Source organism: Abrus precatorius, unplaced genomic scaffold, assembly GCF_003935025.1.
Source record: "Abrus precatorius isolate BTA unplaced genomic scaffold, Abrus_2018 Scaffold9, whole genome shotgun sequence".
Taxonomy (NCBI): domain Eukaryota; kingdom Viridiplantae; phylum Streptophyta; class Magnoliopsida; order Fabales; family Fabaceae; genus Abrus; species Abrus precatorius.
In genome coordinates, this window is record NW_020874439.1 from 33,308,025 (window position 1) to 33,330,057 (window position 22,033).

The window sequence follows — 22,033 nt, forward strand, 5'->3', positions numbered from 1 at the left end:
TCATTTGTTTATTTTTTATCATATTTGAAATAAAGGATCTTTTTTCTTTTGTAAGAATTTCTTGTTTCTTCCTATCCATGAATAATCATTATAATAAGAAATTTTATGAAAATAACGCCGTGTAATTTATATAGTCGACTAAATTTCATCTAATAAGATGACACTTAATTATTGTTTGTATAAATTTTTTTATAATAACTAATATCTCTGTAAATTTAGATTTTTATCAAATTTAATGATATGGTGTAATCCACATAATCAATCATTCAGAAAAAAGAACTATATGCATTTTATGCAGTTGTTTGTATTCATCACTATGTGCGTCAAACCTAGCTTAAAGCAGTTTCTATCAAGAAACAACGACTTTGGTTGCCATTGCAATTGGAGGATATTATTTGCACCCTATTCTTTAACATTTTCACTTACACGTGGCAAATCTGAGTTAAACATAGACTCACTCAACAGATTTTGCATAGCCCTTAATGAGCATCAAATAGTGGTCAACTCAGTGTACAAAGCATTGTTTGCAAAATGTAGGGACCATTGGCACTGGTCATCTGACACTTACATAGGGATAAAATTGCATTCAAACTTGACATTTAACATTTTAAGGTTGTGTTGGCATCCCTCCAAATCAAAGCTGACCTTGTTTCACTTTATATTAATTTCTCCACGGGTATCTTAAAAGAAAAAAAATAAAGAGATAAAATAATTTTTTTTATAAATTAAAATCTAATTTTTTAGTGTATATTTAAATCAATATAATAATAATTTATATATAATAAATCTTTATCAAAAAATAAATATTAAAAAATTTAATGCATTAATAACAAAATCTTGCATTATACTTTTAAAGAAATTGAAGACAACTTTTAGAAAAGAATAAGATAAACAGGATAATTTTAATTAGTAATTTTTTTAATTTGTATAAATATTTGTTAAAAAGTTTATTTAAAATTATATTTTAAAAATGTTTAGATGAACGCATTAGATATTTTTTTGGGCAAACTTTGTTAATTGAAAGATGACAGCACCTATGGAGCTAGCTGAGACAGATTGGGTACAAACTTTTAAGGCAGTGATGAATAAGGGTTAGGTGAATAATGAATGCAGCACTCTGCTGAGTTAATATAAATGAAGGGCGGCATTGAAGGCAGTGAATGACATAGAGAAAGAGAAGGTGATGCATTCCAAACAATCTCACTGATGATCAGAGATGAAGCATTCTCTTATGCTTCTGTATGTATCATATGACACGACATCATGGATCCTAGGAAACAAGATATGCTGTCTTCATCCGTACAAAACCTGGTTTTAGTTGTAAGCAGTATCACATCATCGCCAACAGTATTGATTTAGGGGTGGTTCAATATACATCTTGTTAAAATTTTTATTTAGTATTTTTAAAATAATAATTAAAATTATTAAGATAAATTAAAAACTATTTATTTCAATAAATTATTCCATTACATAAATTCTTATTTTAATTGTTTAAAACAAGAACAGTAATGTTTTTTTAAAAAATATTAAGTAGTTCAAATAAGTAAACTTTATTAAAAGAATTATTACATCTTTATAATTTTAAAATAATAATTTATCACATTTTTAAAAAATATTAATACTCTTTTCAGTCTTTTTTATAAAGTTAATCAAATATATTATTTTTTGTCCTAATTATAAAAATATAGAATAAATTTAAAATATATAATTGTTAAATTTTTTATATTTTTTATTATTAAATATATACTTACAAAGTAATAATTATATTATTTAATATTATAACTATTTTTAGAATAAAATTTATATTTATAAAAATATAAATATTTTAATTATATTTTTTGGTCTTAATAACTTAATTTTGTTTTTATAAAATGACTAGAATAAATATTATTTATTAGAAAAAAATTATTTAAATTAAATAAGATTATTATAGATAATAATTTTTTTTATTAAATACCTAATATAATCATAGTAATTAATATTCGAAATCACATAATAATATGTTACATTTAAAGAGTTGTTTAAAGGGAGTTTTGAAGGAAAAGGAAAGTGATGGCATAAATTTATATTTTAAATAAATAAATTTAAAATTAATATATTCTTTCTTCTATTTTCTTTTAAAAAAATATTCTCTCAAACGTACCCTAAAAGTTAAAATTTAACTTTAAATGCAGAAAATATGAAAAGAGTTTAAAATAGAAATAACTTAGTGATATGTTTAGTTTCCTAAGGAAGAGGGTATGTTGATTGGAATGCAAGTGCAAGTTTAAAAAGGAAGCACGCGTCATAGTAAGTATGAAATTGCAGTGAGGAAGTGCCATTTGCTGGGGTTGAGTTGATTCATAGTGCGGCTGCTAAATCCCGGAGTGAAGATGCACCAAAAACCATCTCATTCTAAGCTATGGCATGCCTTGCGCGTGTCACTTTCGCTAACCATGCCACGTTCTTCTGTCATTTACATAGCTGTCTATCACCACAAACCATCACACTCCAAGAAATTGGAGTATGTTCAAGTTACTCACATTTCAAATCTTTATGTCTTTATCTTTTATTTTATTTCTTCTCTGTGTTACCACTTTATATTTTAATCAAACACTTGTGTTACAACTTGCAACAACAATAAATACCATTGCCTCCTTAGTGAAGGTTACTGCTACCCACCCACCAATTCAAATTCCCATAAACATATCATGCACATAATATTCTTTATTTACGTTCTTTTTCTTTTTCTTTCCTTCACTCCCCTCAACTAATTGCATATTCCTTATTTTCAAATGTTATCTTTTTAGTTTTTCTAGATGAAAATGTTTTACATTTTTATTTTTATGAAACTTTCTTTGTTAGCGGCTTTTGATAACTCTCACAATGGATTTTTAAAACTCTTTGAAATCTTAGAAAATGAAATAAAGTTTAGAATATTTCTGAAAAATTGTACTTTAGATTATATCATATATTAATATCAATTCTATCGTATTCTTATAAGAAAAGCAAAAGAAGGTTGGGTTGTTTATTTAAGACAATAATAGCAAAAGAATTGAACCTAAGACACAAGCTATCCGAGCTCTTCGTTGCTAATTCAATTTTGCTTAGTTGTAGCATGTAAGATAGAGCCATGGAGTCACATTATTTTTCAAATTTTTCTTAAAAACTTTTAGATTTATAATTATTTTTCAGTGAACTTATTAAAATAGCAGTAAACATTAAACTCAAGCGTAGTGTCTGTTTGTATAATTTTTGAAACGGAGTTATGCACGCACCTTATGAGGTTAATGTTGTGAGAAAAAGAAAATATTCATTTTCGTCTAAACGGAATTTCAACTACTATCTAAACAGGCCCTCAGCGATGTTTGAGAATTTTTTTAATAATCAACTTTAATTTTTTTTAAAAAATATTTTTAAAAAAGTTAAATTATATTCCAACAAAATGTTATTTTAACATTATTATTAATGAAAAGAATTAAAAAAAGTATTTTTAGCTAATTGTAAAAGATATTAAAGTGTGCACGATGCAACGTCTATATTTGTAAAAGAAAAATTAGATGAAATAATTTAAATAAGAACTTAAGTATTTAATTGGTTGTAATAAATCGTGGTTTAGAGAATATGAAAACTTGTAAAAACCTAATTGTTAACTATGATGATGATAAAAAGAAAAAAAGAAAAAGTTCACTGAAATTGGTACACAAGGAATCAGTGTGGCTTTTTGGTGAAAGACTGAAAAGGTCAGGTTCTGAGACGCTGACTGAACCTGTGGCATTGTTAATCACGTGGCGGGTTTTAGTCACGTCACCTGCAGTCACACAGTTGCAGAGTTTGAGAAGTAAAGTGCTTCCTTTCTGTCATTGCACGCCCACACTTAGCTCCCTGCACCTCTCCTCACCCTATCTTTATCATTTCAATCATGCAATTAAACAATATAAATTCACTTTAATGCCCTCCAAGCAACCTTCCTTTTTTTCTTATTCAAAGTTTAATTTTACTTTTTTTTATCCAAGTAATTATTTTCTTTTTCTTTTTAATTTTAAAAGTTTAATTTTTGAAAAGTGTTGATTTGGAATTGAAGCTACTTTGCAATTTAATTTAATTAATCCTAAATGACATGCAAGCTGAGTGGATTTGGTTCATTATTGCTAGACGCATTATTGATTTGATGGATAGCTGAAAAGACTAGTCAACATTGGTTTGTTAAAGAAACGAAGATCAGTAACCTGAGAAATTTCAAGATCAGAAGCTTCATTGTCATAATAATTTGTTGTGCATCGAATTAACACTTTTAATTTATCATTAAAAATAACAAATTAATTAAAAAGAAAAAGAAGAAAGGAATATAATAATTTACAATGAGTTCAACTCTTTTACGCAGTGATCCATCTTTCATAACTGATTGTAGTATCTGTTTTGCAATTTCCCCTACAACAACACTTGCATGCTAGTACGCTTATATTGCATCTTCAACATATGTTGTTCCGCACGTTGTTAATGATATTCTCCTGTGATCCTCATGCGTGTCTCTGTTTGATACTCAAATGACTTATTACGTGATACGCTATGAAGTTCTAGTTCAGGATGAGGAAAGCAACAATAAAATAAAAACTAAAAAGCACACTAATAATAATACTACTGATTAATGCATAAAAAGAAAATCCGGGGTTTGATCATTGCAGCTAAACAAAGGAAGAGAGTAGCCAAAAAGATATGTGAAATGAAATGATACACATTGGATAATAGTTTTTCTTGTGAAGACAGGTGTTTGATACAGAGATGAGAATGAAATATAAATATATGTAACTTTTTAATATTTAGTATATAAAGTTGATAATTTAAATTAGATTAAAATAAAGGTAAAGGAAATAAAAACCTACAGGATGGGAGGGTGACAAGTGTCATGTGTGAAACGCATTGAGGAGAGGACTAGGTAGGTGGTTTTGGGTGAGGCTGCTGCGTTTTTTTGAATTGAAAAAGGAGAGTGAGTGAGTGAGTGGTATTGGAAACTTGGGGTGGGTTTGATCGCAGTTTCGGATCCACGTAAGATATTGCCACGCGTCCCATATTCCATTATGAGAACCTGAGATATTCTGCAAGCGTCAATCGCCTTTGACATGCGGTCCCACACGTGTCGAAATATCCCTTGTTACGTAGATCGCTTTCATTGGACAACTGGAATTGCCACGATAAAGCGAACCTTCTCCCCACTCAACACTCTCCCCCACCTCCCTCCTCCGTTCCTTCCACGCTCCCTGTTTTTTCTACCTTCCCATTACTGCTAATAATAATTCATTATCTTTTGTATCCTCCTTTCATCTACTTATTCTAAAGATTTTCATTCTTAGGAATTATTTTATTTAAGCCTTTTTAGACTTATTGCAGCTATATTATTTATCATTTCACAAGTATTGGATTATGTGAAACAATTTTTCTTTTCCATTGCAGTGACAAAACATTTTCTCCTTTCCTTCTACACATGCCACCTCATTTGTGTGACGCTTTCCTGAAGGTTTTTCTAATGTACACGCACCTCTCTCTTTCATTTAAATTTCGACTACCTTTCCAATTTCAGGGAATATCAGCTCAACTGAAATAAAATAAAATAAAAATGCAGCGCTATTTATATGTTTAATGTAATATTAATTTTTAAAACGTTGATGCTTGTAAAATTTTAAAATATATTTATTTAAATTTAATATTTATACAAGTATTTTATGCAGGAAAGTTTAATCATTAAAGAATCAACGTAAATTGGATAATAATTACAGATAATATATACTAAAAATGTATTAAAAAGTAAACTTGTAAGAAATAAAAAAAATATATCAATGATTCATATAAAATACTTGATGAAAGATAATGAGTGTGCAAGTTCAGAAGAACATAAATCAAATGAACTTAAATAAAATAAAACGAGTGCAGTAAAGACAAAGTAATAAACCAAAAGCACACCCTGTTGGCGCGTGTTGGGTACGTGGAGGGACGCGGGCGTGAAAGGCAGAATCAAACAGGAATCTCATATTCTACGATGAAGCCACGTGGTGACATCCTCCGGCCGAGTGTCTTAGGAGACCGAAAAGTGGAATAGGAAAGAAAAAAAATAAAGGAAAAAGCGAAGAAAAAAAGAGAAATACTTGACTAATAAAATGAAAGGAATTAAATGAGATATATTCTAGCCTAATAAATTGAAAATAATTAATAATATATAAAAATATTTTTTGTATTGAATATAATAATAGAGGATTGAGATTATGCAATAATATTGCAGAAAGATAATAATAATTTGCGGGTGAAACGGAAACAAAATGAGGAATGAAATGGAAGGAAAGAGAGAGAGGAGGCGGGACATGCGTGTCTGAAAAGGAAGAGGGTTTGGACATAGCGTGGATGGAAATGATTGGTGCCACCTAGTCCTTTGGAAAAAGCCAAGCACCACGTGTTCCACAGGCAAAGCAGGGAACCATGAGATGAAGGGTGGAGATGCCATACGGTGCCCCTAACGGTGACGGGCAGGCTGCCCGAGATCGAAGTGTGGCCCCCATCGTTAAGCCTAGAAAAGCTTTTCCCCCAACCCCATTTCGATGGGTCCTCTTCCCTCTTCCCTCCTCTTCTTCGTCTTGTTCTTCTCTGCCCCTAATAAGGGTTCGTTATCAGGCACTACTGCCACTATTGTGTTAATTGTTTAAGCTTTCCTTTTCAAACTTAATTCAATGGCTGGGATTTGCTGTGGTGTTGTTGGAGAAGGTGACACTCCCGCTCCAATTGAGCCAAGTTCACGCCCTTCCCGGCGCCGGAGTTTGGACCTTTTACCGTTAAAATACATAGCTGATATGGCAGTGCCGCCGCCCGAGGGTTCTCGGAAACGTCCTAAGTTGGATCTCTCTCCCAGGGATTGCCAAAATGCTGTTGAGAATTGCGAAAAATCCAAGGTTGAGAATTGCAAAAAATCCAAGGTAAACGACAGGAAAAGTGTAATGGAACTTGAAGAGTGTCCCAAGTTTGGCGTGACGTCTGTCTGTGGGAGAAGAAGGGACATGGAAGATTCCTTTTCGGTGCGTCCTTCCTTCTCGCGTGAAGGCATTCACTACTTCGGTGTTTTCGACGGTCACGGTTGCTCTCACGTTCGTATTCTGCTTAGTAGTAATGGATCTGGTTGTTCTAGTTCTGCTTGTGATTCTTAGTGTTGGTGTTCGTTTGGTTTCTACAGGTTGCGACCATGTGTAAGGAGCGCCTACACGAGATTGTGAATGAGCAGATTAACACGGCCCCAGAGAATTTAGACTGGAAATCCACCTTGGAACACAGTTTCGCTCGCATGGACGACGAGGTTCAGAGTTGGAGTCAGACCAACCAGACCTTCACTTGCAGGTGCGAGCTTCAAACTCCTCACTGCGACGCTGTCGGATCCACCGCCGTTGTTGCTATCGTCACGCCGGACAAGCTTGTTGTCTCCAATTGCGGCGATTCACGCGCAGTTCTCTGCCGCAACGGCGTTGCCATCCCGCTCTCCTCCGATCACAAGGTGAGTCTCTGTCTCTCTTTTCTCTCGTTTCCTTTCCCAAGAAACAAACAAGTTTTTGTAACCGTTTTTGGATCCTTTTTTTGCAGCCCGACCGACCCGACGAATTGCTTCGGGTTCAAGCTGCGGGAGGGCGCGTGATTTATTGGGATGGGCCCAGAGTGCTTGGAGTGTTGGCTATGTCACGAGCCATAGGTGAGTGAGTGAATGAGTGTGCACAATAAAGGGTTGAGCTATTTAGTCACATACGGCATTTTAGCTAAAGCCAGTTTGTTTTATCTGTTATGTAATTTTAAAAGTTCGTGTGTGTTGTCTCCATGTATTCAGGTGACAATTATCTGAAGCCATACGTGATTTCGGAACCGGAGGTCACGGTAAAGGAACGAACGGACGAGGATGAGTGTTTGATACTGGCGAGTGATGGGTTGTGGGATGTTGTGTCAAACGACACCGCGTGTGGGGTGGTGAGGATGTGCCTGAAGGCGCAGAAGCCACCGTCGCCACCTGGGTCTCCTGGTAGTGATGTGGCAGCAGACGGTTCGGACCGGGCTTGCTCGGATGCGTCGATTCTGTTGACGAAGTTGGCCTTAGCGAGGCATAGTTCGGATAATGTGAGCGTGGTGGTGGTTGATTTGAGGAGGGATCAACGACAATCGTCAAATTCCAAAGACGTTAATTGAATTTAACGGAATGATATTAAAGAATGCCCTTTAACCCTAATCCGTTTTTAAGGAGGTGGAGAATGAATGGAGGGGAGGGGCGTGGCTTTTACTTGATGAATGGGGATTAGTAATTGTAATGTAATGGGATATTTTAGGTGAAAAAAATGAGTTGTAACTTTGAGAAATGAAGAAATTATAGGAAAATTTTACTCTAGGGAAAATTTGTGTCAACAAAGGAATCAATCATCCGGTTGACACTCCTTTTCTTTTGTCCATAATCAAATCTATAAATTGGATTTTGCTTTGGTTTCATAATTCTTTTTTAATCATCCATCCCTAGTAAGATTACACTAGTCCTCCAATACAATGGCCTAAATTCTTATGCTCTTTGCCTTTGGTGTGTAATGATTTACTAGTTCATTCAATATGTCTGTCAGTCACATAAGGTTATAATATATTTTAACAGTGTAGTTTTTTTTTTTTTTTTTATAAATAAGTTGGTATAATTGTTTGATAAAAAAGATAGTTTGCAATTTACTAAAACATCTGTCCATTTATTTTTTTCAATTGATCTCAATTGATATAAAATTCTATCATAATCTATCATTTGATAGATCTAAAATATTAGTAACATAAATAGTAAAGATTTCATATATGTTTTGCCATTTAAAAATATTTAATGAACATGATTTTCAATTTTTCACTGTGTCTACAGAAATACATTTATTTTCTTTTATTTAAACATACAATGTGTGATTTTTTATTTCTTCTAATGAAAGGAAAGGAATTGTGTGTGTGGGTAAGTGTGATTTTTTAGATTTCATCGAGTTATAATGTTAAGAAGGAAATTGAACAAGGTACAAAGGCAATTGCATCTCAGAAATATGATTAAAATTTGAACCTTGTAGAACCAGTGACAACAATGATTACTCTCATAGCAACATCAACGAGCATACTTTAATCAAAATAAAAAAAAAAGTCACATATACAAATGCACTAATATATACACCTTTGGTAACTTTATTTCTTTCAAGCTCCGATCCTTATCTTAATTTTAGGGAATGTTATAACACTGTTTTCATTCGTTTGATTCCATAAATTAAGATATTTTGTAACATACATGTAAAATATTTTTATATGGGAATCAATATTTTTCAAATGTGACATTAAGGATAATGGGATGGGACTGTCCTTTATAAATCCCCCCCCCCCCCCCCCCTCTCCTTCAAGCTCAAATAGTTATATATATATATAATTTTTAAAACTATTTTATGTAGTGTGTGAGCTTAAAACTTTTACTTTTTTCCCTCATTTTTATCTTTACTATTGTATTATATTTCTCATTATAATTTTCTTTCACTCTCATTAAATACCATTCTTTAATAATATAAAATAATCAAAATTATAATATAAATCATATATATCATTTAATTTCAGTTCATAAACATATTTAAATGAAAATAGGATAAATTTTTTTGTTATCCTAGTTTTAAGATGATAAATTATTAAAAATGATTAATATATAAAAAATAGTGATTGCTTATATATATATATATATGTATATATATAATTATCAAAGTTTTAATTATGATAAAATAATTAAATATATATTTTTATGTCATTTATAATTATTAATTAATTCAACAATTATTTTTATGTAACACTTTTAATTTATTCCATTACTTTATCAAGTTTTCACCGTATATTAGGATGCAAATTCAGCCTCGTAATTAGATCGTGCAGTTAATGTATTTTACACTTTTGCTTAAGTAAAATTTTTTTATTTAAGTGAGAATGCAAAATTTTACTTAACTAGACTGTCTAATTTTTGTTTAAACAGAACTAAATTTGAATTTCATATATTATATCAAATTTCAATTAATTTATCTACTAATTTCTTTAAATACATCCATTACAAAAGTTACTCAATCACTAATTTTAATTTTACTTACTAAGATGAAATTTAAAAGAATTTTAATTAGTTTATTTGATATACTTTATTAATTAATTTTTTATGTTCCTAAAATCAATATTTTTACTGATTTATTTATAAAAATTAAAATTAAAAAATTAAAAATATTTTTTTTTTATGATTATTAGTAAATAAAAATAAAGTAAACAAAGCACCATTGTCCTAACTTAAATTATTAATTATTATTCATCAAACAACAGTCACTTCTTTATATTTCCTTTTAACTTGTTTCATTTTTTTTTCTTTCTTTATTACACTATTTGTTATTTTTTTTTATCCCATGCTTCTCTGGCACATCTATACAGTTTTTTGTGGGTGTGGAAACGTGATTTTTCATTATTAAATATCAGTTTCTTTTTTTTTGTTAACTTTGCCTTTTTTTTATTTTAAAAAACAACATATCAATTAAGAAGTACAATTAATGTCATTCTCTATATAACGTTACTTATAACTTCTAAATATGTTTATGATTAATTTTTTCTTACTTATAATAAATGTGTAAAATATTTAAGAATTAAATAAAGATAAAAAAATAATTTAAAACAATTCTTAATGTTATTTTAAAATAAAAATTCTATATATAGACAGATAAAAGAAAAAATTAATTAATATATACTATCAGATGTTATCATTACTATTGTAATAAAAGGAAATGCTATAATTTCCATTATAGAAAAACAGTACTATATAATGGGAAACCGTGATGGGTAGCAATAAGTTCCAGACCACAGGTGTCACATATCAAAATCGACAATAGCTGTAATTTGATGACAGTGCCCTTTATTTGGGACCCAATTGATGGATAAATGTTCTTCCTCTATGTATTTATATTCCTGTATTTCTTTTTCCTCATATGAAATATGAATTATGCAATAGAAGAAACACATCAATAAATCAAGACTTGAAATAATTAAAAAGTTAACAATATTATTTTACATTTAGTTCTATTTTATTTATCATTCAATTTTATACCAAGTAATCATTCAATTTCACCTTCTAAGGTGACTAACATGTTTTGCTTTAGTTTTTTTGAAAAAAGTTGTATACATAAATTAATCCTTGAATTTATAAACTCCATAATAAATTAGTCTCTCTAACATAATTAACTAAATTTAGAAAAAAATCGTCAAATGAACATATTTGGGATTCTAAATTACATGAAATTGATAGATACAAGATGAAATCAGCAACTAAATTGTCATCAAGTTGACAAATTTGAAGATTAAATTATGTAAACATAAACTTTTAAGAACCAAATTAATATTGGTTGTCACTCTTGAGAGTGATATTGCATTTTTACTATTTTATATTCAAACATTTTAATATTATCTTATATTTATTGATACTTTTCTATTAAAAGGTAACACAATTCTTAAAGAGAAAGAAAGGGAAAAGATATTTGGGTTTTGGTTGTTGCTATATTGCACCATTTTTCAAGCAAATTCCAAAAATAAACTAGACATGTGGGGCTCACTTACATATTTAATCAAATATTAACACGTAGCATTTGATCCTTTTTTTTTTGTGTCACCATCTCTTAGCTGGACAAGATTTGCTTGGATTTGATGCTGATTGCTTGCGCTAACCCTTTTGGTTGGGCCATGACTATTTACATCTAGGAATCAAATTTCTTCTTTCTACACTAATTATTTCCAGGGAAAACATTGAATTTGTCCTTAAACTAATAAATAATCATTAACACTTTTTAAAAATGATTAGCTTACCTAATTTGGAAATTAGCTTTGGTGTTATGAAACTTTCGTGATATGGTCAAAGCTCAATGGCTTACGTGATGCCTTGCAATAATCAACATTTTGACAAATTGTTATATGGTGCTTATGATGCTGCAACTACTACTTGGAAATAATGTAGATATGAGGGATATAAACGTTTGAAGCACTATAAGAGGCTGGCAAAGAACTAAACAAACTCGTTCTTAGTAGGTTGCCACCCAAAATGTTCTAGCTGAGAGATATTTTTAAATCGTTTATCAGTGTTAGTCAATCCAATCCACGAATTCACAGTTCAATAGTTCAGCCATTAGCCAATTCAGCTTTTGATTTACTCCATTTTCCATTAGAAAGGATAATACAGAGAATACTACAGAAAAGACATAAAATGATTTACTCGACCCATTTGGGTCAATTGATCATGGGCAGTAGACTTTATTGAAACAGATAAAAATAGTTGAATTCAATTCCAGCCTATAAAAATACTGCTTAAAGTATATAAAGTTCAAATTTTTATGAGATTTTAAGGGATTAACTTACATTAATCTTGATCAGATCGAATTAAAAAACACATTTACTCGGTCTATAAAATGATATAAATATTTTACGGCAGTTCTGTAAATTAATCTGTATTATTTATTGAAAATTTTCAGCAAGTGATGCCATTGCCACTCCAACTAAAATGGAGCCATTATGCATATGTGATTGCAAAATTGTGGAAATCAAAATCGGATAAGACGTAAGCTACAAATAATGTTATCCTATCCGAACTTTGGTGCATAATCAATTACAATGCTTTATAGTTTTCTTCAGCAGTTTACTACTGCGATACGTCCCAATCAACGAATCAATGGAGAGGGAAAAAAAGAGGCAAACATTAACAAAATATGTAAGTGTGGGGAAATTGACAAGAATCTGATACTGTAAAACAAACAAAATATTTTAATAAAAAATTGCCAGTGTCCACATGTTGTTATTAGAAGAAAAATGTACACGATTTTAAACATTGAAAAGATTCAAAAGAAATAAATTAGGGAAGGCAAAACCAGTGGATAAGTTTTTATTATTCCCCGAAGCATGCTGTTACAAATTCAACCACTAATCTAAAAATTTGTTGGGGGCTCATATTATATGCTAAGGTTGACCCTGAATACTCCACTTTTAAGATTTTCTGAATAATATCCACAACGAATAATAATGTCACACGCAATAGGCTTCTTGAGATTAACGATCGAAACCTGAAAAACAATCCATACATCATTAGATAATTAATAAACAAAAAACATTTGATGACCCATATTTAGTTGGGAGTATCAGATTCTGGCAGGATGCAAGTCAAAGACAAAGTGGAGGCAAATCCTATGTATACCTGATCCCCTACTGATTAATCGTTTCACTGTCAAATCTATTCATTAATTAATAAACAAATGGTATCAAATTTGGCAAACTCATATATATATATATATATATATATATATATATATATATATATGGATGTATTACAAATGTTAAACTTTATTGATTCAAATCATATATAACATGGTATTTTTCTAATGATTATGTACACAAAATTTTAGATAATTTAGACAATTATAGATAAGTAATCTAATCTAATAATATATAAGTTACCTTATATTTTAATTAACATATCATGTATTAAAATAAAGTGAAGTAATGAAGTATCAATTTTTTTTTTAATTATATGTTTATACATTTAATTTATTCATGAAAATTTTATGGGCACATGCTTAACTATGTTCTCTATAACATCGTTGACCGAAAAGAAAAATAATTTCTTATAGACAAAAAATAAAATTGTAATTTCTTGTTTTAAAAAAAAATGGAAATTGCTTTGTGGTAAGGACTAAACTTTATACGGATGCAGAGCTGTGATTCCCATCTCATCCCTTATATTTTTTAAATTTAATATTTTCATCCAATATAATACAAACACGTTCTTTCGTACTCTTTTCGCGTGAAAGTTTATGATACTAACCTTTAGTGCTGGCAAAATATAAACAAATATAATAGCCCCTTTAATATTCACGTATCTAGTGGGCAGAATGATCACCAATCCAATACAAAATTAGCATCTAATAATTTGAAGCTTTTAGAACAAAGATAAAAATACTTCTTGATAGGGATCACAATTTTCACCAGTAGATGGGAAACTCCATGGGATAATCCCTGTAAGGATGGGGATGGGATGAAATTTTCACACTTCTTGATACCCTTATAACACTATTATTAAATTAATTTCACGTTAGTCTCAGTGGACTCAAATTGTTTAGTGTTTGAGCCCATAAATTCACCTAATAACAAAAGATGCATTCAAAAGAGAGTTCTCATCCTCTTTATTTTTCTTGTTAATATTTGTTGGTTACTAATGCTACTATAATAAGACTTGATAAACAAGCAAATCAATAATTTATTTCATATGCAAAGTTTCACACTGCAAACTCTTGCATGCTCCAAATATTACCGTAAGTACAGAAGAGTTGTTACATTTCAATGTAATGTCCATACGGGTTAATCACTTTTTGATCCCCGGAGGCACAAAAAAATCAAAATCCCATTCTTCCAATCACTTGTGTTAACAAGCAAACTAAAAGGGCGAAGGCAACAGTTAAAACTTAAAACCTGTTGACAACTAAAACCATGATGATGTTTTTAGGGTAATAGAGTTTGCTTTTGAATCTTTGGCCTCCACATCTGATGGCCTTTATGCACCTGTACATGTCCTTTTGAAGATGAACTGTTGGAGCTTGTTTCTTGATTATTGGCATTTTGAAAATGACGTGACTGTAATCGTGGGCGAATAACTCTCTGCACTTGTGGCTGGGTTGGGGGAAAGTAACTGCCACTGTAATTTCGGATAACAACAGGTTTTGTGTTAAATCTTGATACTTGTGGTGAAGCTAAGTTGGTCAAAAGTGAAACTTGATTTTGATTTTTTGAGGTAAGTAAGCTGTATGTCCTTAAAAATGCCTCAGTTATCTTTTTCATTTGTCCTGTGCTGACAGATCTGGCAGTATTTTGTGGCTGCTCAAAAGGATCCTCTACCTAAACCAACCAAAAGTAAGATGTATATATCAATATCAGAGCAAGAGAATATGTATGAAAGAATCTAGTATTTGTCCAGAGGTAGGAAAGCCCAAAAGGAATCAATGCATTGTTGTGGCAATAACTAAAAATAGCCCTTCCAAAAACAACAATAATGCCACCCAAAAGTAGAGAGGAATGTATTGTTGAAGTGAGTAGGGTATTACGAATATTGCATAAGTCTTGGGTAACCATCTCATGTTGTTCTTTATCTGCTCCCATTGTCCAGTATGTGGGGAAAGTCCCAGCTCTGAGGCCCATGAAACCATCTGAGCAAACTGCAGGAACATACAACATGATGTAATCATTATTGTACGTAAATAATGCCTGGAGGGCAATGCTATAGATTGAGAAAATTCATTGCCAAAAAGAACCTCAAAAATAAATTCATATAAGATGTTAGCCTTTTCATTAAAAATACATGACTTCCATCACTACAACATTCTCACTGGTAAGGTATTACCAAAACTAGGGGAAAAAAAAAGAAGACATGTAGTCATAAAATTATCAGCTATGAATTGTTATGATCAAGTGCGCACAAAAATACCGGATGTTCAATGGAGAGAGCATACAAAATGTTTTCTACTATTTCCAACTAAGAGTATAAAATCATGATAAGAATGATTTACCTTTCTTAGGAATTCAACAAAAAGTTCAGGCAAAGATTTTCTGTTAATTGGCCTTGACTTGACTGATATGAACTGATTTATATTAGCATCACATGTTTCTGCAATAAGATTTTCTGCGTCAGCTCTGACACCTGCATAAATTACATCAAGGTTACATAACTATTAGATAGGTAATATGACAATGCAAAAGGTGGATCTGGCTTTTCTAATGTGTGCATGTAGGTTGACAATTCTAATTCACATGCTATTGCTATTGAAGAGAGAGACAAATTCAAACATTCCAAACACTTAAATTCAATAAAAAAAAAAAAATAGCAAAGGAGCAGCTTGGCAATCATGTTGAACAAGTTTTGGACTTTTCCCTCGACCCATATTTAGAGCAAGTAGAGAAGCCTCGAGGGAGATCAAAGGGAAAAGGATAGTCAAAGGGCAAATAATTAAGTGGTGGTAAAATGAAAGATTAAATGTACCTCTAAGATCATCAACCATATTGCCAGGGTATATATCTTTAAGTGGTGGTAAAATTGCAGGAACACACGTCTGAAAATGAAGGGAAATATTGTGTACATCAGAGGAGGAATACAATAACAGTAACAATCAAGTCTTATCCCATTAAGAGAGGACAAATATCCAAATATTATTTTTGGAGAGAAGACAACTAACTGTTAAAACATATTATAGTAGAGGTGCCTACTATTTTAGGACTTCTTTGGTTTGAGAGAACATTTTTTGTTCTGAAAAAATAATTATAAATCGGTCACTTCACTTTGATTCTTGTTTTCAAATATTTGTACAATAAAAAAAGTACCATTTCCTATAGAAATAAAGAATAAAGTGAAGATAAGGTGACATTTTTTGCAATTATTTATGAAAGAAGGAAACAAAGAAAAAACATTTTCTCAAACCAAACAAGCCCTAGCCTGGTGACAAATCTTTAAACTGAACAGAGCACCTAGTATTTTTTCAAGACAGAGACTGAAGGTGCCACCAAATGGTTGAAGTTATAGTTCATGTAGAAAGAAGAAAAAAGAAGTACAAAGAAAATGCACATGAGATTCCAGCAAAAAAACAAACCAAAATAAATAACATAGATGAGATGACTTATAAGCAGAATCAATAAATTTTTTGCTAGAATTGGTTAAAGCACCACCAAAGAATAAAAATCAAAAGGCCAAAAAAAGGAGAAGAAAAATAACACCACATAAAAGAAATATGAAAAAGGAGAAATACCTGAAAGTGAAAGATTACAAGTAAACTGAGGGAATAGGAGTTGAAAGTTCCAGCTTTAGAGTTATTGATTTTATGTGCTTTGGCCCATTCCTTGACCTACACAAACTAGAAAGAATGAATAAAACAGAAGCAATTGCTAGCACAGCAACCCTTCTTTAGCCTAAAGAATGTACCAGTAAAACCATATCATGAAAGCGGCCATCTATCCTGTTGATCCAAAGCAAAATCTTTGATTTCATTTGGCCCGGAAGATTATTGATTGAAATATCACAAGATATACCCTGCCGGTTGCTTTTAAATTTTAAAATGGGAACTCGTGCATTGGAGATGAACTGCAAGTTGCTCCCTCCACCTGCAAATTAATGGCATTACAGAATGTATTAGGACACACTAAATAAACTTGTAAATTTCATAAATTTCTTTTTGCTAATGATGGTTATTAAAACTTTCAAGTACAAAGAAAGCTACGATAAGTTTAATAAACACTATTAATGGAACTCTCAAATCTAAAGCAAAAATTTAATCAAATAAATTAAACCTCTGATAATCAGTGCTAAAGTTGATGTCCAGTGATAAAATTAATTATTGGATTGATTGGCTCAATAAGTAATCCCACGGTCTAATAATATATGAAATTATCATGCTATCTAGCATGACTGGATCTTAAATTTAAAAATGGATACTGTAAAGCAACTTGACCATATAAGATCATTCACACTTTTTTATCCTTTTCCTGCAGCATAACTTTTTGTTCTGGTTTAAAGCAAGCCAATAGAGAAGACATTTCTGTGGCATCAATCCAATCAGAATTTTGAAGAAGTCATCTCCTCATGATCTAATCTTCAACAGTAGTCATGTAACTACATTATACTACCAATTTCAGTTATATTTGTATAATATAAAATTTGTACCGCATACAAGATCACCAAAAATGCTCGCTAAAATAACTGAATAATATATGTGGTAACCGAGTTGGTACATATAAATTTAGGAGATTATAGATATTAATAATCATATGATGACTATACAGTGGATTGAACCCCACACTACAAATTCTTGCACAGATATTTGTTATACTAAATTGTTTCTTTACTTTCACTTCAATGGGGGAAAAAAAAGTCAACCAAGCTTTACATCCTATTGCTTAATCTGTGGGAAGATGAAGAGAAAAAAATTGTCAAACTGGAAGAGAAATGAATATGCTACATGATTAACAAATACAAAGTTTTTGTACTAACTTCCAAGTGATAGAAGCTTCAAGTATAAGAAATTTACCTTTCATTTTCAGAGCTTTTAAAATATCCCCCAATAAAGTTTGTTTTTGCTTTTTCCCAGCAGATGAAATATGCAAACCATTTGATAACTCAATTGAAATATCCAAGTCACCCCATCGTGTGAAGAGATTAGATACAAATGACCCAAATGGCTCAACAGTTGCTCCTAATCCAAAAATGGAGTAAAAAAACAACTTTAAATACTTACATTTCATAACTGGATGAAATATACATCAACTTATTTCTATGAGATACAGGAGCCTGAATCATCTTATGAGATATGACTTCAAATGCCCCACCAGTTAGCATCTTTTATTTTCTCTTCGGATGAGAACAAAACAATTTAGACAGAACCTTAAGATATCTTGAAACACAATTAAATATTTAATTACTATAAAGTGAAAATAAATGTGATAACAAGGATAGGTGATATGTTTGAAGGGTAAGGCAAATCTTCAACTTAGGTAATCTCAAAAAATAGAAAATTTTTGCTCATTTTTAACATTAATAAATTGAAATTTTTTAAGCAAAAACAATAACAAGGACTCAATCAATTAAATTTAAATTTAAAAACCTTTCTCCATAAGAAGATGTAAGCACTCAAGGCTCTGGCTTGCTAAGCAGAGGAAAAGTTGGAGATAATTTCTGGAGGGGATAAATATATATTATTAGGGGCATTTAAGAAAAAAATTAAACTAGTGAATTGGGACAATTATATGCACAAAAAGAATAAGACTTTGAAAAAACTTGGGAGGCCTTTCCATGTGCTAATCCCAACAACATAGGTCTGCCCTTTTGCTGGTTCACAACAGTGAGATACAGTAAAGTAGTTAAAGAATTTCATATATTCAATTATATGCATTGGAAGAACTAATGCTAACAAAAACATTTACCATACACAGAAATCATGCCTTCAGTTGGTTTAGAACAAGCTACATTGGGTAAAATGATTTCAGCAAATATGTTTAGAGATAGTAGAAATTATAATTGAATAAAGGAGAAACCTTATCAACTATTTTTTTTTTGGGGGGGGGAAGAGGTGCAGAAGCAAAACTTGTAGAAATGTTACCTCTCAGGCTTTCCACAGATTCAATAACACTTCGCAGATCATTAATAATTGCAAACCGTATCTCCCAATCTTCTTGTAAGGGAGTGACCACCTGAAGTATATCACTTAAAACAATATCCAACATACTACGTGTATTCATTTTTGTTCCTCAATGACTCTCAGGCTTCCACAGATTCAACAACACTTCGCATACAATTAATAATTGCAAACAGTATCGTATCTCCCGATCTTCTTGTAATGGTTTGCAGCACTAAATGGAAAAAATGAGGACATGAGGATCACAATCTATGAGCATAGGCCTTTGAAAACACACACCAAATCCATTGAAAGTCTTGGAGCAGCATCCCTGACCTGATATAATCATTCATAAAGTTAAAGACTGCATTATATGGATCCATTCCATTCAGCTAACTAAATATAAACACAAGTGCCACCACAAGTATAAGTAAAGTGATAACATACAAGGCCTTCAGCATCTAGAAGCTAATGATTTTATCACAGACAAATCAAAATCATTTTCTTAATGGATAGTTCATAAATCTCCTTCAAAATCAAACCTTTTCAGTTTCTATCATGATACTAAAGCCAGAAGATATCCAGACGTAGGATGTTTAAAAGATAAACAATTCATAGGTTCTTTTGGCTTTGTTCTGTGCCTTAACTCAAGCATGAGAAACAAGCACAACTAGCTATCCATAAGAAAGCACCATCTAACTCAAATTCAAACCAAGCAAAAAAACATGAGTAGAAATTTCACAAAATTGATTCACAATTTTCCATTGTCCAATTCAACAACTCAAATCCATGACTCAATAGAAACCAGCGAGAGTACAAAGCAATCAATTAATTGAATACCCATTTAAATAAAAATAAAAATAAAAACAGAGAGGAATGCAGAAAAGAAAGAGAATGAAAAAAACGCACAATCAAGAAAAAGCATTGGGTCCTTCAGATTTGAAGGTGCTCTGGGGGAGAGAATTGATTGCAGAAACTGAGTTGGCTTTGTTTATATACAAGAAAGGAAGCAACTTGGGAGTGGGTGACTGGGAAGCAGCAGTGGGTGCCTGAATTTGAGTATACTTGGGAAGAGGGGTTTTCTACTTTGACATTTCCAAGCAATCAACTTTTTTTTTTTCCTTTTCTAATTAAAAGCAATTAACCTCTTTTTAAGACAAGGGACATTTTATCAAAAGCTGTCAACTTAATCTTAAAAATTGAACTTAGAACAATTAATTATAATAAATTTTATTAAAATATATTTATTAAATTTTTTATCTCTAATATAATAAATTTTTTTTACTATTTTTAAATACTTAAGCTTAATTTTTAAAGTTGAAATTAAACAAATTGTATAATATTATTTTTATAAAACACATTTAATTAAATTATATTAAATAATAAAAATAATTAAAGTCAGTTAATTTTTAGTCTTATGGGTTTTAATTTAAGTTTTTCATTAAATTTCATCAAAGATAAATAAAAAATTAAAAAATATTTCATAAAAATTAAAAAATATCTTATAGTAAAGAATAAAAGTTACTAAAGCTTTTAAAAAGTTTCCTACAAAAATATTAAAGATAATAATATTTAAAGTTAATTAATTTTAATTTTTAACATTATTTCATATTAAATGTAAAAGTTTATTCTTTTAATTTTTATTGAATAAAATATATATTATTAATGATAAAATATCTATTTTTTAACATTATTTTATTTATAATATTTATTTGTAATTAAAAATATTTGTGCATTGCACAGTATATTATTAAAAAAAAAGTTATTAGTTATTACAATCACCATTTTTTAAAAAAGTAAAAAAGAATTACTATCTAGTAAAATGTTGCATTTTAATATAAATTTTTACCGGAAGAGATTGATTGTGCTTCAAATCAAAGTAGTTTTTGTAAAATGTATTTATAAAAAAATTAAAAATGTTAATTTTAGCTAAACGAAATATTTATAGTATTTTTATAATTTTAATGTAATAAATATGCACAATTTTTTATAAAATATTTTTATTTATAGATGTTTAAAAGTTAATAAAACTATAAAAATAAGAAACAATAAAATTTATTTTAAAATTATTAACATTAAGGTTTTATACTGGCCTTTTTTCTAAAGACATTTGAGATTGGCAAGCCCTTTTTCATTCATTGGATTTGGTAGCGGGGAAAAAGGTTCCATGAGATTCCTGCCTTTTAAACATTCATGGAAAATGGTTCTTCGCTGAACCAATCAATTTATTTATTGATATTGTTAATATCAACTATTGGAACTAATGTTGAGAAAATTAAAATATAAAATAATTTGATATTTTTCAAGTAATTAAAAACAAATATTAGAATGTATTGTATGTCATTAACATCAGTTCTTAAAAGCCAAAGTTAAAAAAGTTTATTTATTTGTTACAAAATAAATCCAAATTTATATTTCTTTTCTCAAAAAGTAAAAATAATTTAATACTTACAAGTTAAGATAATTAAAATATTTAATAACATATAATTTATACTTTTTATTACAGTATTAACTCCTTTAATTTGTAGTTTAAAGTGATGAGACATGTATAAAAAAAATACAATTAATATTCTCATTTATCTCAATACAATTAATATTTAGAGGTTCATGCAATGCATTGGTAGAGGTGGAGGCTATGAGTTCAAAGATGACATGGATGTCATGCTGAATGGAGGTTGCACACTTTCCCTGACAATTTATGTGAGAGAATAAAATTATCAATTAAGGAGTGTGTTTGGCAGAGGTGTGGTTTCAAACATTAATGTGACAAGTGAGTTTTTGAAAGCAGACAATCATGTTTAGGAAACAAAATATTGTTCCTAGTTTTGGAGGGAAAGAAAAAACAA

The 22,033-nt window shown here is 30.4% G+C and overlaps 2 protein-coding genes across 4 annotated transcripts; one reads left to right on the top strand and one right to left on the bottom strand.

Moving 5' to 3' along the window:
• Positions 1-6,420: 6,420 nt before the first annotated feature.
• LOC113849782 (protein phosphatase 2C 37-like) lies at positions 6,421-8,605 on the top strand. Its single transcript, XM_027479943.1, has 4 exons — positions 6,421-7,106; positions 7,193-7,507; positions 7,594-7,699; positions 7,832-8,605. The coding sequence occupies exons 1-4, from the start codon at positions 6,696-6,698 to the stop codon at positions 8,182-8,184; spliced, it is 1,185 nt and encodes a 394-aa protein (XP_027335744.1). The 5' UTR covers positions 6,421-6,695; the 3' UTR covers positions 8,185-8,605.
• A 5,643-nt stretch (positions 8,606-14,248) lies between these two features.
• Positions 14,249-20,292, bottom strand: LOC113850120 (protein HESO1). 3 transcript variants are annotated; one of them, XM_027480494.1, is made up of 10 exons: positions 20,097-20,238; positions 19,173-19,523; positions 18,678-18,748; positions 18,105-18,269; positions 17,003-17,181; positions 16,830-16,925; positions 16,070-16,139; positions 15,600-15,730; positions 15,138-15,248; positions 14,280-14,931 (listed from the first exon to the last, which is right to left on the bottom strand). In XM_027480494.1, exons 3-10 carry the CDS (start codon positions 18,685-18,687, stop codon positions 14,539-14,541), a joined length of 1,155 nt encoding a protein of 384 aa, XP_027336295.1. In that variant the 5' UTR covers positions 18,688-18,748; positions 19,173-19,523; positions 20,097-20,238; the 3' UTR covers positions 14,280-14,538. The 3 variants fall into 3 exon arrangements, with proteins under 3 accessions (XP_027336294.1, XP_027336295.1, XP_027336296.1); XM_027480493.1 differs by lacking the exon at positions 18,678-18,748 and having other exon boundaries at positions 14,249-14,931; positions 20,097-20,292; XM_027480495.1 differs by lacking the exons at positions 18,105-18,269; positions 18,678-18,748; positions 20,097-20,238 and having other exon boundaries at positions 19,173-19,324.
• Positions 20,293-22,033: the final 1,741 nt, after the last annotated feature.

What these genes read in the sequence shown, in the direction of transcription:
- LOC113850120 (XM_027480493.1), bottom strand. Translation starts at nt 19,311, where the DNA reads ATGAATACACGTAGTATGTTGGATATTGTTTTAAGTGATATACTTCAG. An exon ending in TTGTAATCTTTCACTTTCAG is followed by an intron (nt 16,140 to 16,829) that starts GTATTTCTCCTT and finishes CTTCATTTTCAG; the next exon opens with ACGTGTGTTCCTGCAATTTT. An exon ending in CCAAGACTTATGCAATATTC is followed by an intron (nt 14,932 to 15,137) that starts GTAATACCCTAC and finishes TGGTTGGTTTAG; the next exon opens with GTAGAGGATCCTTTTGAGCA.
- LOC113849782 (XM_027479943.1), top strand. Translation starts at nt 6,696, where the DNA reads ATGGCTGGGATTTGCTGTGGTGTTGTTGGAGAAGGTGACACTCCCGCT. An exon ending in ACGGTCACGGTTGCTCTCAC is followed by an intron (nt 7,107 to 7,192) that starts GTTCGTATTCTG and finishes TGGTTTCTACAG; the next exon opens with GTTGCGACCATGTGTAAGGA. An exon ending in CGCTCTCCTCCGATCACAAG is followed by an intron (nt 7,508 to 7,593) that starts GTGAGTCTCTGT and finishes CTTTTTTTGCAG; the next exon opens with CCCGACCGACCCGACGAATT.